This window comes from Thamnophis sirtalis, unplaced genomic scaffold, assembly GCF_051295495.1.
Source record: "Thamnophis sirtalis isolate CommonGarterSnake01/CBP01778 unplaced genomic scaffold, rThaSir2_p1.2 scaffold_7, whole genome shotgun sequence".
Lineage (NCBI taxonomy): Eukaryota > Metazoa > Chordata > Lepidosauria > Squamata > Natricidae > Thamnophis > Thamnophis sirtalis.
Window position 1 is genome coordinate 96,989,914 of NW_028261387.1, and position 16,407 is coordinate 97,006,320.

Genomic DNA, 16,407 nt, shown 5'->3' on the forward strand with positions numbered 1-16,407 from the left:
GAGGGGGCTGGCTCCCCACCGGGGGCCAGAAAAGAACCATGGAAGTTCCTGAGCTGGAGGGCGAACAGCCTCCACTCCGCCCCTGGCAGAAGGGCTGGGGGCAGTCACAGTGGTCAGGGGGGCTGGGGGAGGGGAGGGGGCGGATATCCTGAGACGGGGCCTCTCAGTCCAGGGGGAGCCAGACGGTCTTAGGGGGGAAACAGCCTAGAAAATGCCCCGAGGAAAGGCAGGGCTGAAGGGGGCCCCAGGGCCTCTTCCAAATGGAGTTGGGGGCCTGAGGGCCTCCAAGGCGGGTTGCAGGCACCAAGGGGGCTGGTTGCTGGCCTCTGGCTCCCCACACTCCAGCGTGCAGAGGAGGGGAGGGTCGGGGGGGGGGGGAAGCAGGGGCCTGGGGCCTCTGGCCGCAGCAGGGGGGAGAGGGGAGGCTGGCCAGGAGAGGTCTTTGCCTGGACTTTGGAGCTGAGCATTTGTCCAGGAGCTAAAGCCGGGTGGGTGGTCCCTCCACAGGAAGAGGGGGACCGGGAGCCCCCCAGCAAGGAGGAGCCCCTGGGCTTTTGGCAGAGGTGCTGCTTAAGAGATCGAAGCTTGTCAAAGGCTGAAAATCAAGGGACAAAATCAATTTGGCAACTAAAGGTCCCCCCCCCACCCAGCAGCTCTCTTCTGCCACAAGCCTATTCAGATGATAATTTGCCAGCGGAGCTGCCTGGCATCGGTCCTTCCTCCAGGGAGGGGGAGAGTCTTAATGGTCAGGCCACCCTCCTCGCCCCAAGCCCCCAAAGTCCCTGGGCAGCCCCTGGGGCCTCCAGGAGCCCTGCTCCAGCAGCACTCCGGCCCCCAACTGGGCCGGGCCTAGGTCTCGCGGCTGCCCTCCTCGGCCCGGGGCCCGGCGTAGAGCGTGGCCAGCTGCCGGAAACGGGGCCCCCAGCCGCTGAGATAGGAGAAGTCCTGCTCGGAGCCCGTCGAGCGAGAAGCGATGGAGCTGAGGGAGGCCAGTGGGGAGTCGGCCCCCTCGAAGGCATAGGTCTGGAAGGAGTCGTAGGGGGGCACCGAGGGGTCGCCGTCCGCCTGCCCCACTTTACGGCGGATGTAGTCTCTGAAGAGGGAGAAGTCGAGGTCCGGCACCTGGCGCCATTGGGGCAAAGAGTGCAGCTCCGAGGGCGGTGGGGGGGGAGCCCCCTTCTCCTCCCCCTCCTTGGTCTCGCCGAACTCGTAGAGGCTGCGCAGCGCTGACATGTCGTAGGCCTGGGTGTCCTGCTCGCCACCCCCCTCGTCATTGTACTTGATGACGTTGTCACGCATGTCCTCGTCCTCCTCGGAGGGCAGGTGCCCCTTCTGGTGGCGCTTCAGGGCCAGGATCAGGAGGACCAGCACTGCAGCCGCGGGGGGGGGGGGAGGCAAGTGGGGAGAGAGAGACAGGCAGTGTAAGAATCCCCCTGGCAAGGGCTGGCACCCCACCCACGCAACCATCTGAGAGGAGGAGGCTGCCCCCGGCACCTGCACTCCCCACCAGGACCCAGAAATCGCCCAGAGCCCCCTCCCTCCCCAGCTGACCCTGAAATCACAGAGGAAGCAGCTCGGGGGGGGGGGGAGGTGTCTTGCAGAGAGGCCTCGTTCACCTCATGCCCACTGAACTGAGGGCAGGAAGCCCACCTGCAGCGAATTGGGTGGGTCTGATGGGGGCCTCACCGGGCACAGCAAAAAGGACCTGAGCAGCCCTCAGCAGAGGCCAACCTGGATGGCTGCTTCTGGCTCCGATCCATGGGGACCCCCACCCACCCAAGCAATTTCCCACCCACGTGCCAAGGGCTGCGGGCAGGACGTTGCCTTGCCAGCTGCAAGCCGTCCTGGCAGCCCCTCCTCAGCCAGGGGGCCTCCTGGCGCAGTGCATTGCAAGGGGCGGAGCGTCAGAGGATCAAGGGGGGGCCCAGGGGGGGGCGACACTCACCTACGAGGATGAGGAGGCAGACCAGCAGGGCGATGAGGGCACCAGGGCTGAGCGAAGGGGACACCACGAAGGCGGTGGCGTTGCACGACTGGATGGTGCCGGTGTTGTCGCAGCCGCAGATGCGGACGGTGAGGGTGCCGGTGCTGCTGAGGGCGGGGGGGCCACTGTCCACCACCAGGATGGGCAGCAGGAACAGATCCTGCTCCTGCCGGTTGAAGCCCAGGTGCTGCGTGTGCAGCCCAGCCGTGTCGTCTGGGGAGGGAGCGAGACCAGAAGTGGGAGGGGAGGGCCAGGGAGGAGCTTCCCCTGCAGCCCCCCCCCCTCTGGCCCTGCCACCCACACCTTGACCCCGTCTATCCCTCTGCGGAATGGCCGGAGCTGGCTGGGTGGAAACAGGGGAGACCACCCATTAGGGAGCCCCCACAGGACCTCCCCACCCCCCAGTCCTCTGCAGGAGGAAGCCAGCTGGAGCAGGGGGGGGTGGAAGGAGGGGCAGAGGCAACGTGCCCATCCTGTAGCAGGCTGGGGGGGGGGCTGACCCCTTGGGCTGGGAACCTCGGCCGAGGAGAGCCTGGGGCAGAGGCTGGTGGGCAAGAGAGAGTTGACAGGGGAACCACCAACCCAAGAGGTGGGCCAGGGGTCCTCTCCACTGCTTGAAATTAGGAGCCTGGACAACCATTTGGGTTTCTGGTCCGAGAGGGCTGGACTAGATGGCCTCAGGAGCCCCCCCGAGGCTTTTTTTGCTGCTTTCATCTTTTTCCAGTTGCCTTTTGTATATCTTCCCCCACCCCAAAACCCTGGGAGGGACGAGCGAAGCCTGTTGGGGGAGCCGGCCACGGATGACGGTCAGCGATACAGGGGGGGGGCATGGCTCCCCTGCCTGGCAGGAGGGCATGGCGAAGCAGCCCAGGACTTCAGCAGGGGAGACAGGCGGGTGGAAAGCACAGTAGAAACCCTCCCCCCCACCTGCCACTCAGGAGCAGCTGAGCATCTTCTGAAGGAGGCGGCTGCCTTCCAGCCTTCCGGACGTTGCTGGAGCGGAGGAGGAAATCCGAAGACAGAATTCCGGGGCCAACATGAGACGCAGGAAGAAGCAGCCGATGAAAGTACAAATGGCACCCTGGGCATCAGCAAGGGGAGAGGGACTCGCACCCAGCGCTTTGGGTCATTGCAGCCTTTATTGCTCAGGAGACGGAGATCAAAGCAGGGCCTGGGCCGCTTCCGTCCTCAGGAAGGGCGCAGCGAGAGAAGATCTGGGCCGCAAGGCCAGGCGGGACCCTATGATGCCGGTGAGGCTGTGGGCGACCCCTTACTCTGGCACTCATGCAGCCCCTGATGCGGGGTGGGTGGGGGGGGAGGGGTTTTATGGTCAAACGGCATCTGAGACTGACAGGCCGTGCGGGGGGGGGAGGGGCTGTTGGGAACGAAATGCCAACGCTGGAAACAGTTGGGAGGGAAACGCAGTTGGAACCCGAAGCAGGAAACTTAAATGAAGCCGGAGGACGAGTTGTCGGTTTCTGCCAATCCAATTATTTCTTCATTGCTGATGCAGCCTCCCAGCCACCAGAACCATCTCTCTGTGCATGGACAACGCCAGACGGAGGGAGCAGGAATCAAAAGGACCGCACTGCTGCTCCGGGGAGACGGAGCTCGCGTCCAGTGGCAGAGGCGTGGCCAGGGGATGGCGGTGGGGCAGGCAGCTTCCAAGTCGAGCGAAAGCAGAAGAGGCCACAGGGGGGTTTCCGCAATTGGGCCCTGAGCGCAGGCCCACCGCGACTCAAGGAGGACTTGCTGCTTTGGGGCCCTGAGCCTTGCCGAGAGGGAGCCAGAGGAACGGTGGGCGGAAACCGAACCGTTAAGGACGCAGGTGAGAAGAGACGGCCAAAGACCAAGCGACAGAAGAAGAAGAAGAAGGAGGAGGAGAAGAAGAAGGAGAAGAAGAAGGAGGAGGAGGAGGAGGAAGAGGAGAAGGAGAAGGAGGAGAAGGAGGTGGAGCAGAAGGCAACGAGACTGTCGCCAGGAGAGATGGTGGGCCTTGCCGAGAAGAGAGGCCAAAAGCTCATGAAGGAGCCAAGAAGCGCAGAGCAAGAGGCCCCACCCAAAGCAGCCAGCGCAGCTGCTTAGACAAACACACATGTGCACACACACACACACTTGCTCACTCGCACTGATGATGTTTCCTACTTGGGTAATGAAACGTCCGCAGAGAAACGAGCTCAGGGAGAGCCAAGGACTCCAAAGGAGACTTTGCAGAGGACGCAATCTATTCTGCATTATCCTTAATTTCACACGCTGGTAAAAAGGATGCTTGGAATCGTTCTGCACCAATTAGCGCCTGGCATGCAGTGGGATATGCCAGGTGTGGAAGCCGGTTTTAGAGAACACCAAGGAACAAGAGGCAGCGCAGCTGAGGCCGCCGGATAATCGAGGAAGCCGAAGAACCCTCGAAAGGAGCCGGGGGCTGCGTCAGCGATGACAGAAAGGCTGCACGTGATTGTGCCCATCGGGTCAAGCTGTGGAAGGTCCCCCCCACCTCATGCAGACCCCGGACCCCAGCCCAGAGGAAGCATGGCGGGAGAGAGAGGCTCCAGGCTGGCCAAGGGGTGCAACGAGGCTGCGTACCCCCGCCCCACCCCCAGAGGCTTTCATCTCTACTGAGAGCGCCCGGATCGCAAGAAGGCGGCTGAGGTTTTAACACGGGAGGAAGAAGCCTCCACCTCCTGCACTGGGCCGGGGGGGCCTCCTCTGAAAACGCCCCTGGAATGCCAGGAAAACAGAGGGAGGGAGGGAGGGAGGGAGGGGCTCCCCAGCCGCCCCTCTCACGTCGGCCACAGCCAGGCTCCCATGGGCGTATTTTGGCCCCACCAGGCCCCACTGCAGGGAAGGCGGAAGGCAGGAGGGGGGGATGCAGCAGGGATGGGGGGAGACTGAGGGGAAGGGACAGACCCTCCTCCCAGGGAAGATCCATCTTCGTGGCTGCTAAGTGGCACCTAAATGCTTTTCTACATGGAGGCCTCTGATGTTTGCCCAGGAAGCTCCAGAGCAGCCGGGAAGCTTGGAGGACGGAGGCTCCACCAGGGCAGGGCCCCGTCCTCACTGGCCCCCGTGTTCTTCAGTCGACACCTGGAAGACGGGCTGCCCTACTCCCCATTTCCTCTGGCAAGAAGTCCTGAGAGAGGAAGTTCTTGGAAGCTCATGGTTTTCCCCTTCTGGGGGGGGGGGGGAGGCTGGGGGGGGGAGGCAGAAATTTAATCCCTCCGACCTTCCTTTGCTGATGCCTAAACTGAGCCACTCTTGAGAGGGAGGGGGAAACTGGGGAGGGGGGGGCGCAGGGCAGTAAGGGTTGTCCATCCCCTTTGGGAGCCAACTCCTGGAGACCCTCCCTGCCACTTGGAGCTGTAAAGTGGGGACAATTGGGAGAAATATTGTGCTGCGTCTCTTTTGGTCCTGGCATCTCTTTTAATGCCCTCCCGCACTGGCATCTCTCTGGTCAATTCTAGATCAGCCGACAACATCTGGTTCTGCCTGCCTGTCCAGGCCCCGTAAGGGAAGGAAGCCGGGCAGGGCCACGTTGGCTTTCTGTGAGGGTTGGCCAACAGGCCCTTGTGTGCCAGGCGTGTGCCGGACAGGGCAAGGCCAGGTGGCATCCCGGTGGCCCCTTCCGGCGTCTGTGCAGGCCGAGATTTAAGGAAGAGCCTCCATCTGGGCTGGCATCCATCACTGTCTCATCTTGGCTCCTACAGCAATATTTATAAATCACATCTCAAAACTAGCTACAAATTTGTAGAAAGAAGCAGATGGGCCGTTGGCGGCAGTTTGTCACTGGCGGTATTTATGCCGTGCCTGCGACAGCGAGCGAGGGAGGGGAGCCAGGAGGGCAGAAGGGCCGCGGGGGACGGAGCCCTCTGGGGCCGCGGGGGAGGCCACGGGGGACCAGGCTGTGGGCAGCCCCCTGGGAGCTGTGGCAGACGCCTGCAGGCGGGGCAGCTCCCTAGGCCTGAGCCCAGATTCCCCAGGGGGGGCTTACCTGTGATGCCCAGCAGGGAGAAGTGGCGGCTGCCGGTGGCCTCGGGGCCCAGCGTGAAGTAGAAGCGATGGCCGCCTGGCGGTTCATCCCTGTCCACAACACTGATGGTCTGGATCAGCTGCGGGAGGAGGCCGAGACGGCCGTTGGGGGAGGCAGCCCAGGGATCTCGGGCCCCCAACCCCCCCCACCCCCCCGCTGCAGGGAGAGGGCAAGCAGGGCCGGGCCAGCCCCAGGTGCATCGCCCTCCAGGTGGGAACCCCGACCCTCCGCACCTCGCCTGGCTTGGCGTCCTCGCAGACGGCGGCTTCGTAGGGCATGGCCAGTTCGGGTGGATTGTCATTGACGTCCAGGATGCGAACTCTGAGCACCGTCCTGGACACTTGAGCAGGATTATCTGGAACATGCACACAACACACACACAGACACACACCTGAGACGGTGGGTGAGGGCTGGTGCTCAGCAGCAGCAGCCCCCACCCCACCCCAGATGCCAGTCTGGCACTACAACTGCAGCCGCAGGAGAAGCACCAAGGTTCCTCCCAACCCTCTTATTCTGTGTCCTTTTCTCGGACGGGCATTTTGTGGCTCCTACCAGCCCTTCCTGCCTGCGCCCATCTCTCCCTGGCATGGGGCACTGCTCAATCAGCCCCAGGCCAAAGAAGGCTTTGAGCCTCCCCCCGTGAGACCACCGGAAGCTCAGCAGGGCCACGGGAAAGGCAAGGCCAGCGGTGCAACCAGCGCAGGAAGCGCACCAATTCCCCAAGAGAGACCGATCTATATTTAGCAGATCATTGAAGATCAATATCCCTATTCTGTGAGAGATTGTTTCCAAAATCACTTGAGTTTTACAGCATTGCCAACACAGGAAAGATTGTTACATTTCAACAATGTTCAAAAAACAAAAGTGCCAATTTTAGCAAGCAATACGGGATTCTTATTATTATTTAACTTCTTATTTAAGTCTTCTTAATTTTAACAATATAGAGCCCCAGGTGAGCCGAGGGTTGCACCACCCCCAACAATGGAGCCTGCAGGAGACCCCCCTCCCAAGCACAAGGGAAGGAGGCCCAAGACCTGCCAAGACAGCCCCTGCCAGCAGGTGTGCAGGAAGCCCCCCCCCGAATATAACAAGGCCTTAGAGGCGGTCAGCTTTGCTGTTGGGAGTGGTTGTGAATCAGACGAGCTGTGTGTGCACAATTCCTGCTCCAACATGGTGAGCAGGTAGAGATCCTGGCTGCCCACAGACCCTGGGAGGTGGCCGACGCACCCGGGTTTGAACTCTCAGCAGGTTCCCGTGTTCCTCAGGGGGAGGGGGTAACTCTCTTCTTATGGGTCCAAGAGGAAAGGTCCCCCCACCTCACTTGTGAAATGGAAGGGGGGGTCTTGAGGAATTCCTCCTGTGTCTGGCCTGGCCATGGTTGGATCTGAGCTCTTCGGAGCCCCCTCCTGCCAATCCCTGCAGTCTGGGTGTGGGTGGGTGCCTTGCCAGGAGCCCTATTGGCCTGGGGGGCACCTATGCTTGCCCATCGGCTGTGCTTCCCAGGGATGGTAACTGCAGGCTCCTCCCATTGGTGGACTCCCATCTGCTGCCTGGCTACACCCCCCACCCCCACCCCCAGGCTAAGAGAATTTCCCCACTGCATCCCAGGGGGATGAAAGCTGCCCCATCGATCAGGCTGTCGGGCAACCTGCTAGCCAGGTGCCAAGAGGATAGGTTGGGGGCACTTTTGTGAAGGGCCTGTGCCAGGAGGGGGAGGTGCTCCCAAGATGCACCTGGGAAGGCCTCAACTGCCCCCCCCCCCAAGGAGGCCTATAAGGGCCATCCAGAAGGTTCCAGGGCCTTTAAATCAGAGGTCCCCAACTCCCGCTCTGTGGGTCAGCACCGGTCCATGGCATGGCAGAAACCGGACCGGGCAAGCAAGCCGAGCTCCATTCGAAGGATGCCAGCAACCCACAAAACCGGTCTGTGGGAAAACCTCTCTCCTCGGAACCGGTCTCTGGTGCCCAAAAGGTGGAGGGGGGCACTGCTTTCAATGAGTGGGTCTCTTAAGAAAGGAAGGAGCCCGGCTGGCAGCTGGCCGGGAGCCGAGGAGAGCCGGTTGGAGAAAGTTACTCAAGGCATCAACCTCCTTGACTGTCAAAGGCTCAGGGGATGTTTGCGTCGGCTCCAGAGGCTCACAGGGGCCCTGGGGGGGGGGACAGGTGGTGCCCTTCCCTTCTCTGCCCCTGGCCAGGGGCAAGGGCTGCGAGTGGGGGATGGAGACCCCGCCCCCTCTGCTGCCGTGTCTCCCCCAGAGGACGAGACTGAGCCCAGCCAGGTGGGGGCCCAGGGGCTGCGAGGCTAGGCACCCTTGGCAATCTCTCCCCCCCTTCAGAGATGGCCAAGGCAGCCTCCACCGCCAAGGACGGGGGAATAAATTCCGCAGATTAACTCTGCGCTGCCGAAATTGAGGCGTTTGAGGTTCAGCCTCTTCCGGGGTCCCTGCCAAGCTCTCCCTCCCATTCCAGCTCAAGCCGGCTTCATGTCTTCGGGCCCAGCGAGGGTCTCGGCAGGTGCGAGGACCCCTCCGGGCAGCCTGGTCTGCGTCAGGGCACCTTCATCTTCTCCAAAGTCTCTGGAAAGGCCAGTTGAGGCATCCCCCTGCCCCCCCCCCCAGTTTTGCCACCAGCCACCCCCCCCCCCCAAGGAAAAGCTCTCCTGGGCCTCCAATTATGATGGTTTTTTGTCGATGGCTGAGATTTCGCAAACTGCCCAAGCGGGGAAGGGGTCGACTTTCCAGAGATGCTTTCAGTGTTAGCCTCTCCTCCTGTTTGCGGCTGATGTTCATTTAATTGGCTTCATATCTGGGTCATCCACGTCGGGAGCTAATGAGCAGAAGGTGGCTTCTAACAGGACCCCCGTCCCCACCTCCTCTCCCAGGCCTGCAGCTGGATCACAGGCCTGTCTCTGCAGCAGGCAGCCTGCCCTGGTCAGCCAGCCCCCCTGGCGAAGGAGGCTCAGGGCCCACAGCTTCCCTCCGGCTCCCCAAAATGCACTGGGAAGGGCCGGTTTCGCAGGCAGAATGTTTGGGGTTTTGGGAGGAAGAGAGGGAGGGAGGCCGTGGGAAGCTCCTTCTTCCCCCAGCATTTCTCCCTAGAATAGGCCAAAACGATGCTGCCAAAACCTGAGTGTTTGGTGCTGTGTTCCTGCATCTGATCTGAAGGCTCTTTAAGGACAGAAGTAAGGGAAGCTGAAAGGATCCACCCTCCACCCCAGCGGCCTTTTCAAGAGAGACCCCTCCTCTTCCTCCTGAGGGCCAGGACTGGCTGCAGCCCCCACCCCTTGGAAAACACGCTCCCCTACCACCTATCTCACACGGAGGGTCTCAGCTCAGCGGCCTGGGCTCTCTGGAAGCCAAGGAGAACCAAAGGGGACCGGCGCAGGCCCATCCATGCTGGTGCTCAGGAAGCCCACGGCGCCCCCAGGAGCGTGGCCGTCCCAGGCGCTGCGGGGACCGTGCTGGGTGGCCTTTCGCCGCCTTCCCCCGCTGTGGGGAGGTTCGCTCTGAGCCCCCGTGGTCCCTGTGCGACGGAGGCAGCCGTGCTCCAGAGTGGTGCCCAGCCAGCCCTCAGCAGATAATGGGATTGAGCTGGTCTACTTCTCAACGTCTACCGAGAAGCCGCTTAGCAAAGAAAGAAACCTCCCCAGGGGTTTTCCTGAGTAAAACCACAAGCAAAGCAACTTTAAAGTTGAACCCGGCAGCACTCAGAAACCAAAGAAAACCGCCAAGAACTGAAGCAGCCAAGGGGGGGGGGGCTGCAGGTGTGGGCAGGCCAGGCTTCTTCCTGGAGGAGGGGGGGGGTCCCCAGTCTTGAAAGAGGAAGCGCTGCACGCCAACCATGTTCAGTTGGTCAGTCTCTGACCTTCCCTTTCTGGAGAAGATGGTGGAAGAGGTTTTGGTCTGCCACGGGGAATGGGACCCATTGGAGTCGGCTGCTAGGATTTAGCCCCCCGTAGGTGGCCCTGTGGCAGAGCCAGGACAGCAAAGGGGCCTCTCAGCCGCTTTTGGTACCAGGGAGTTTGGGGGTTTCCTGGCAGGCGTTTCATGACCCGAACTAGGTGGCTGCACTGATGAGGCTACCTACGTGGGTCATGAGACGCCTGCAAGAAAACCACCAAGCTCGGAAAGCACCAGGGAGCCCCCGGCCCAAAACGGAGCTACAAAGAGCCTCCTTTGACCCCGCTGCCCTTTCCAACCAACTGCGGGAATCGGGGAGGGGGACATGGCGCTGGGCGGATTCTCCTCCTCCCTCCTCGGGGGGGTCAGTTCCAGCTGGGCTGGAGGGGGAGGGGAGGGCTGCACTGGGTGGGGCACTGAAGCTGCTGGGGAGCCCCCTCCAGTTGCATCTTTGAACCCTGGGCCAGGCAGGTGAGGCGGCCAAGGCTCGGTCCCAGGGCTGGAGGCGGTGGGGGTTTGGATGGATCCGTCTCTGGTTAACAAGACAGAGGGGGGAGGGGCGTCTGCGGCTGCTCCCCCCTTCAAGACTGAGGGGCAACCGGGGGCTTTGCTTGGACTCCAGCCGGGTTCTTGACGAGCGGCTGTCAGCTGGGACCAGGGAGGCTTTCGCGTGCCCTTCCCTCGACTGCTGGGGTGGGGACGTGGGGGCCAGAGACCGTGGCCTGCGTTCTAGTCCCTCTGCACCTGGGCTCCATGGGGCTGCCCTGGAAGCTCCAACAGGGGCAGAACGCAGAGGGTGCAGGCAGGAACCTTCTGCCCACGGAAGGGTGCTGCCACCAGAGCTGCACTGGCTGGCGGTTTGCCTCGGAGTGTGCCAATCCCCACCCACGAAGTGCTGCCTGGCACAGGGCCTGGGTGCCCGAAGGAGCGCCCGGCTGAACTCAATCTTGCAGTGAGGGCATAATCGGGGTCCCTTTGATTAAGCCACGTCCTCTCCAGAGACCCCAGAAGTGACCTTCTCTGCAGCATGGCCGGTCCTCAGGAGGGAGCTTCCCCCCCCCCCCGGACCCAGAGGGGTCCCCTCAGCTGGGGCTCAGAAGAGCCGCAAAGACTGTGCTTTGCCCAGGCCTTTGCGCAGGAGGGGCAGACAACCTCCCCCCCCCATGCATCCTCCGATGAATGGACTTTAAACAGTTAAAGTTAAGGGTGGGGGCGAATTTACCTTGTCCCCAGGTAAGTGGTTTTATTGTAAGCCACCCAGAGTCAGCTTGTGTGAAATAGGCAGCCGTATGAATTTGATAGATAGATCAATATGGATGATAGGAATGAAATGGTTTTAAAAGGCTTGGATTGCTGACTTAAATGCTATGAGATTTGCGCCTCCATTTTCAGCCCCCCCTGCCCCCACAACCCTCCCTGTCCCCCTTCTCAGTTTCAGCTTCCGCAGTGGTGCCCACAGACCCTGGGAAAGCTGCTGGGTGGGGCACGGGGGTGAGACCCCATCGGAGGGCTGGGCCCCAGAGTGGCACGGGGGGGAGGGGGGGGATCCATTGCCTACACCAGCAGCTCCCTCCCCAGTGTCCCAGCTTGGCTGACTGACATGCAAATTAGTTTAATTATTTCTTCTTCTAAAATAAATTATATTTTGCAGAGGCTGCAATATGTTGTGTCAGGCGAAATTACATTCAATATTTTTAAACTAATTGATGTCAGCCTTGAGAAAACGTGATTGACAGTAGCAAGGAAACAAGGCTGCTACCTAAATAGTTTCCTAAATTAAAATTAAACACGCCGTTTTTCTGCATTTCCTCCTGGAGTTGGAATCCATTAATCTGAGGACACCATTTGGGGGGGGGGAGGGGGCGGGGGGGCTTGGCACCTGCCGATCCCGCCAGGAAGATCACTGGGAGAGGGGTGCCTTGCCAGGAGGAGCCAAGAAGTTGCCCCAGACAGGAACGGGGGGGGGGGACGGATGGGGGCTCCTTTGCAGAGTTCATGGGGCAGGGAGGGAAGATCCCTCCCTGGGTGGGGCAGAGCATGATGGGCCAGGAAAGAGGGGTTCCAAGGGGGCCCCTGCCTGCACCCCCCCCAGGATGGAGCCCCTGCAGAACAATGTTGCTTTGCAGAGCAGGTACATCCAGGCCTAATCAGCCCCCCCCCCAAAAAAAATCTGGGGCATCACTCCTTAGCAGCCAGTCGGGCAGGCGGTGTGTGGGTTAGACTGGGCTCCTGCTGGGACGCTGGAATGGGTGTTTGTGTGTGAAAGGGGGGTGGGAATGGGGGGAGGAGAGGAAGAAGGCCTCTTTGGGTGGGGGGCTGCTCCCTTGGGGCAGGGCCTGGGGGCAGCAGGGGAGGGGGGATTGGACCCAGGGCAGCAGCCTCCCCCACAAGCTGAGCTGCTCATACAAATGGGGGAGGGGGGAGGAATCTATTTGAAACTGGGGGGTGCACCTGAACTGGGGGAGCCCCACAAAGGGGCATCCATGGGGGGGGGGCTACAGCCAGTCCAACCAGGGAAGATGGGGGGGGAGAATGCCCCACCCAGTGCCAGGTCCCCAATGCAGGGAAGCCTCTACCTCTGATGGTGAGAGCCAATGAAAGCAGCCGGGCAGAAAAGAAGGCTGGCCGAGAAGGATGACCCCCCTCCCCTTCCTCCAGCTGCATCGGGCATGAGGGGGGCTCAGAGGGGGAGGGGTGGGGGACCCATGGGCACTTCTGCTCCCCTCTTCCCTCTCGGCCCTTTCGGGTGGGGGGCAGGGGGCAATGAGTCAGTGGCCCAAATTGCAGTGCTGGTTAAAGCGGGCCCTGGAGGGGCTCTCACCGTCTCCGCTCCTGCCAGGGCCAAGGAGGGTGAAGGGCAGTGCAGGGGGCTCCCTTGCAGAAACCTCAGCCGGAACTCGTCCAACCTGCAGAGCCAGCAGCCCACGGCCTCCTGGGCAGCCACGCTCACACCCCGGTGCCCCAAAACTGCCACAGCCGAGTGGGCAGGACCCCTGGTGGCCCAGCTGCTGCCTCCATATTGGAGACCCCCAATCCCTGGCCAAGCTAAGCCCCCCCCCTACAAAACTGGGTACAGCCCCCCCCCAGCCTAAAGTTAAGCTGCGGCATTTGCGCCATCAGAATTGGAGAAGAGGCCCCCCCCCCTACGGCTGTCAGCTGTGGGGCTCCTGGTTCCTCCCTGCCAGCAGCCCCTCCCCGCCAAAGCCCTGCCAGAGGGGCCCCTCTGCTCCCGCCCTCCAAGGGGTTGAGGCACGGCCTGGATGGGGGAGTGGGCTCCTCTCCCCCACCCTGCTGGGCCTTCCCTGCCAGCTGCAGGGGCCACCCCCCCTCCCTCCCCCGGCAAGGCACTCTGCAGGCTTACCTTCGCGGCTGCCCTTTCCAGCCAGGGATCCAGACATAAATTGCACTTTAAATTCAATATCCGCCATTAATATTTCATGATTACAAAACGTTAAGATAATGTCAGTAGCAGCAGCAGCGTCTGGACAGCTAGAATGGATGAGTCAGATCTTCCTGACAGGAGAGCCGCCGGCCGTCAGCCCTGGCACTAATGCCGCTTGACAGGCTGCTCGGCAGCTGCCCAACCCACTGGCCCCACACCTGGCAGAGGGCTGCCCGCAGCCGAGCCCGGCCCCGAGGCCGTCACCCACCAGATGCCCCCCACGCCTGCCGGTGCCTCCCCAGCGGCTTCCCCCCCCCTTGCCTTCTCTGCCTGCATTGTGGTCCTTGGGCAGAGGGTGGGGGCTGGGGGGGGCAAGAGCTGCTACCCAAGCGACCCCCACTTTCCCCTTCGCCTCCTTCTGAGCTGGGGCAGAGGAGAATGTTCTGGCCTCGGAGCAGGTCCAGACCCAAAAGGTTCAGGGAAGGGGCCGCCTTTTCTGCCTCTGCCCCCCCCCCACCGCCCCCTCGGACCGAAAGGTTCCCTTTTGGTTCTTAATGAGGAAGGAAGGCAGGAGAAAAAGGCTCCCGGCAGAAGTGAAGCCCCCTCCCCGGGCTGCCTCTGGGCCAGCATCCATCCCTCCCTGCCAGGAAGAGCGGGAATGGCTCTTGGGGGGCTTGAGAGAGACGGGGGGAGGAGGAGAGGGGGGGGAGTTCTCCGCTGGGGGTGTGAAGCCCCCGGGACACACCGGAGCAGAAGGCAGAGCAAGGCAGCCAAGGGCCCCCCCGGCTCCTTCCCAAAAGGCCAAGGCGATCCCAGCTGGCGCCTCCCTTCGAGTGACAGGCGTCATCCTGACTCTCTTCTGCACCAGTCAGACCCCGCTTGATGGAGGAGAAAGCGGAGGAGAGAAAGGCAGAGACATTCAACGGGGGGCCCCTCCCTGGAGGAATGGGGGTCCCCCCAAAACAGAGGCTGCCTGGAAGAGCTTTGCAAGGAGCAGGCCAAGAGGGACTCCCCAGCACAGCCGGATCCCAACGGAAGCGCTCTGAGGACGGGGAGCTGGGTGTTCCCCTCACCTGACAGGGCCACTTTTTGGGGTTGGGGGTGGACCGAATGCCCTCAAGGAGACCTGCTGAGGCTACCATCCTGTATGGGCCCAGCCAGGAGGCAGGTGAGCAGCCTCTGGGTGAGAAAATGCCTCCACACCCTTTGGTTGGAGGGCAACATTGAGGGCAACTGGGGGCAATCTGGCTTGGGGCGCCCATGGCAGGCCGCTGCCCAGGGAGGGGGGTGGCCACCCAGAGCTACCCCGGGGGGGCTGGGGCAGAGAAGGGGGCAAGGAGTAAACCCAGGTTGCATGCAAAGAGTTTGCACCAGGGGGCAGCAACCATGAGCTCCTGGGGCGTCTTCGGAGGGACTCCAAATCCCCCACAGCTGCTTCTGGACGACCCATGGCATTGGGGGGGGGGGGCAAGGCTGACTGCTCCACAGCACTGTGCCTTCTCCCAGGATGGGAGGTCCCAATCCGCCCCCCCCCGCCAGACGTCCAGTAAGGGGAGGCTCTGCCTGGGAATTGGGCCTTTCACCCACGGCCCAGACTGGGGAGCCCCTGCCGCTCGGAAGGCCTTGGATCGAGGCCACGAAAGGGCAGAGTTCCCCTCCCCTCCCCTCCCGTCAGTGTGGGGCTCCTGCCTCCCTCCATCTTTTCCCACTTCCTATCCAGACAAGCATCCCCCCCCCCCTCACTCGCTTTGGCTGCTCGCGTGATGTGCGCAGCCACGGCCGCACCTGCCCCTTCAGAAGCGAGCGAGCGAGCGCGGCTTCCACCGGCACAGCTGAGCCCCGGAGGAGAGGAAGCGCCTGCCAGGAAGGCCCTTGCCAGCCAGCTGAAGGAGCGGCAGCGGCTTCAAAGCAGGCAGAGGAGCCTCCACCGGCAGCGGCCTCGGCTTCCTCCGCCCGTCTTTGAAGTGGGGAAGAGCAGCTTTCACGCCAGGGGGGCTTCCTCTTTGGGGAGGCAGCCGGGGAAGGGAGGGAGGGAGGGGAGAGAGCCCCCCCCCCGCTGCCCCAGAATCAACCAGGAAGCCAGGCAACCCTCGCCTCCACACGGCACTCAAAAGCACGGGGTGGGTCGTCCTGTGTGCGTGGCTGCGTGTGAGGGGTGCAGAGGCCAGGCAAACGCTTCTGTGGCTGCCCTGGGCCCACGGGGTGCAGGTGTGAGGCAAGGGAACCTGCCACCAGGCAGCCACAGTCGTGGGCTGTGAGGCGAGTGATCTGGCTGTGCAGAACAGGCGGCCTGAGGCAGGCAAGGGCGGCTCTGCAGCCGGAGAAGCCGAAATGATCCTGGCACTCCGTTGCCAGCCCCACCCTGACGCCAACTCCTCCTGGGCAGCTCTGGACTGGGCACGGGGTGGGGCAGAGGCAACAAGCTTTTGCTTCAGAGGAGACTGGCGTGGGGGCAAAGGGGAGGCCGTGGGCCCCGGCTGAAGCAGCGCAAGGATGCCCATTGGTTGGCACCAGCCTTCCTGGAGGAGCCTTTCCCCTGAACCCTCCTGATCCCCGGCTAAACCAGGCAACGCGTCCCCTGGCTGACAGCAGCCCCCCCACCCCCGAAACCCCATTTGGGCAGAAAATGCCTTTGCTCTCAGCCTTCAACTCAGAAGGGATCAGGGCCCCCAGCGGGGGTGTCTCAAGCGGCGGAAGAGACGGGAAGGGCAGAAGCGGAGAAGCAGCCGGGTGCCCCACAGAATTGCAGACTGAGCTGAGGGGGTGAGAAGGTCGCCTCTCGAGTAATTGCTGACTGTGAGGAAGGGGAGTTTTCTGAGAGCTGCGGAAGGCCCCCCCCCTTTCTGCCGGGATTAGAGGGAGGCTCCGGCATCTCTGCAGCTCAGGGGGAGGAGAGGGCGACGTTCTGGTTTCCTCGCACAGGTTTCACCGCCACGCCGGGGCAGCTCTGACGGTGGGCGAGGGGACGTCTGCAAAGCGGCTCAGAGGGTCCCACGGAGGCCTCGCTTCCGGGGAGCAGCTTCCCACAGCCAGGAAACGGGTCGGCAGCAGAGCTTCCAGGCCACCCCTTCCACCTCCCCCCCCCCCGAATAAACAGTGGACCTGGGAGCTTGAAA

The 16,407-nt window shown here is 62.4% G+C and overlaps 1 protein-coding gene across 2 annotated transcripts in view; it reads right to left on the reverse strand.

The window, feature by feature from the left end:
* Positions 1-381: 381 nt before the first annotated feature.
* The window catches only part of CDH22 (cadherin 22), a 58,778-nt gene continuing 42,752 nt past the window's right edge, over positions 382-16,407 (reverse strand). For both annotated transcript variants that reach the window (XM_087720718.1, XM_087720720.1), the window contains exons 9-12: positions 6,245-6,366; positions 5,973-6,090; positions 1,946-2,197; positions 382-1,370 (exon numbers count right to left, since the gene is read on the reverse strand). In XM_087720718.1, the coding sequence (XP_087576844.1) occupies positions 850-1,370; positions 1,946-2,197; positions 5,973-6,090; positions 6,245-6,366 (1,013 nt within the window). In that variant the 3' untranslated portion in view covers positions 382-849. The remainder of the gene's footprint in view (positions 1,371-1,945; positions 2,198-5,972; positions 6,091-6,244; positions 6,367-16,407) is intronic.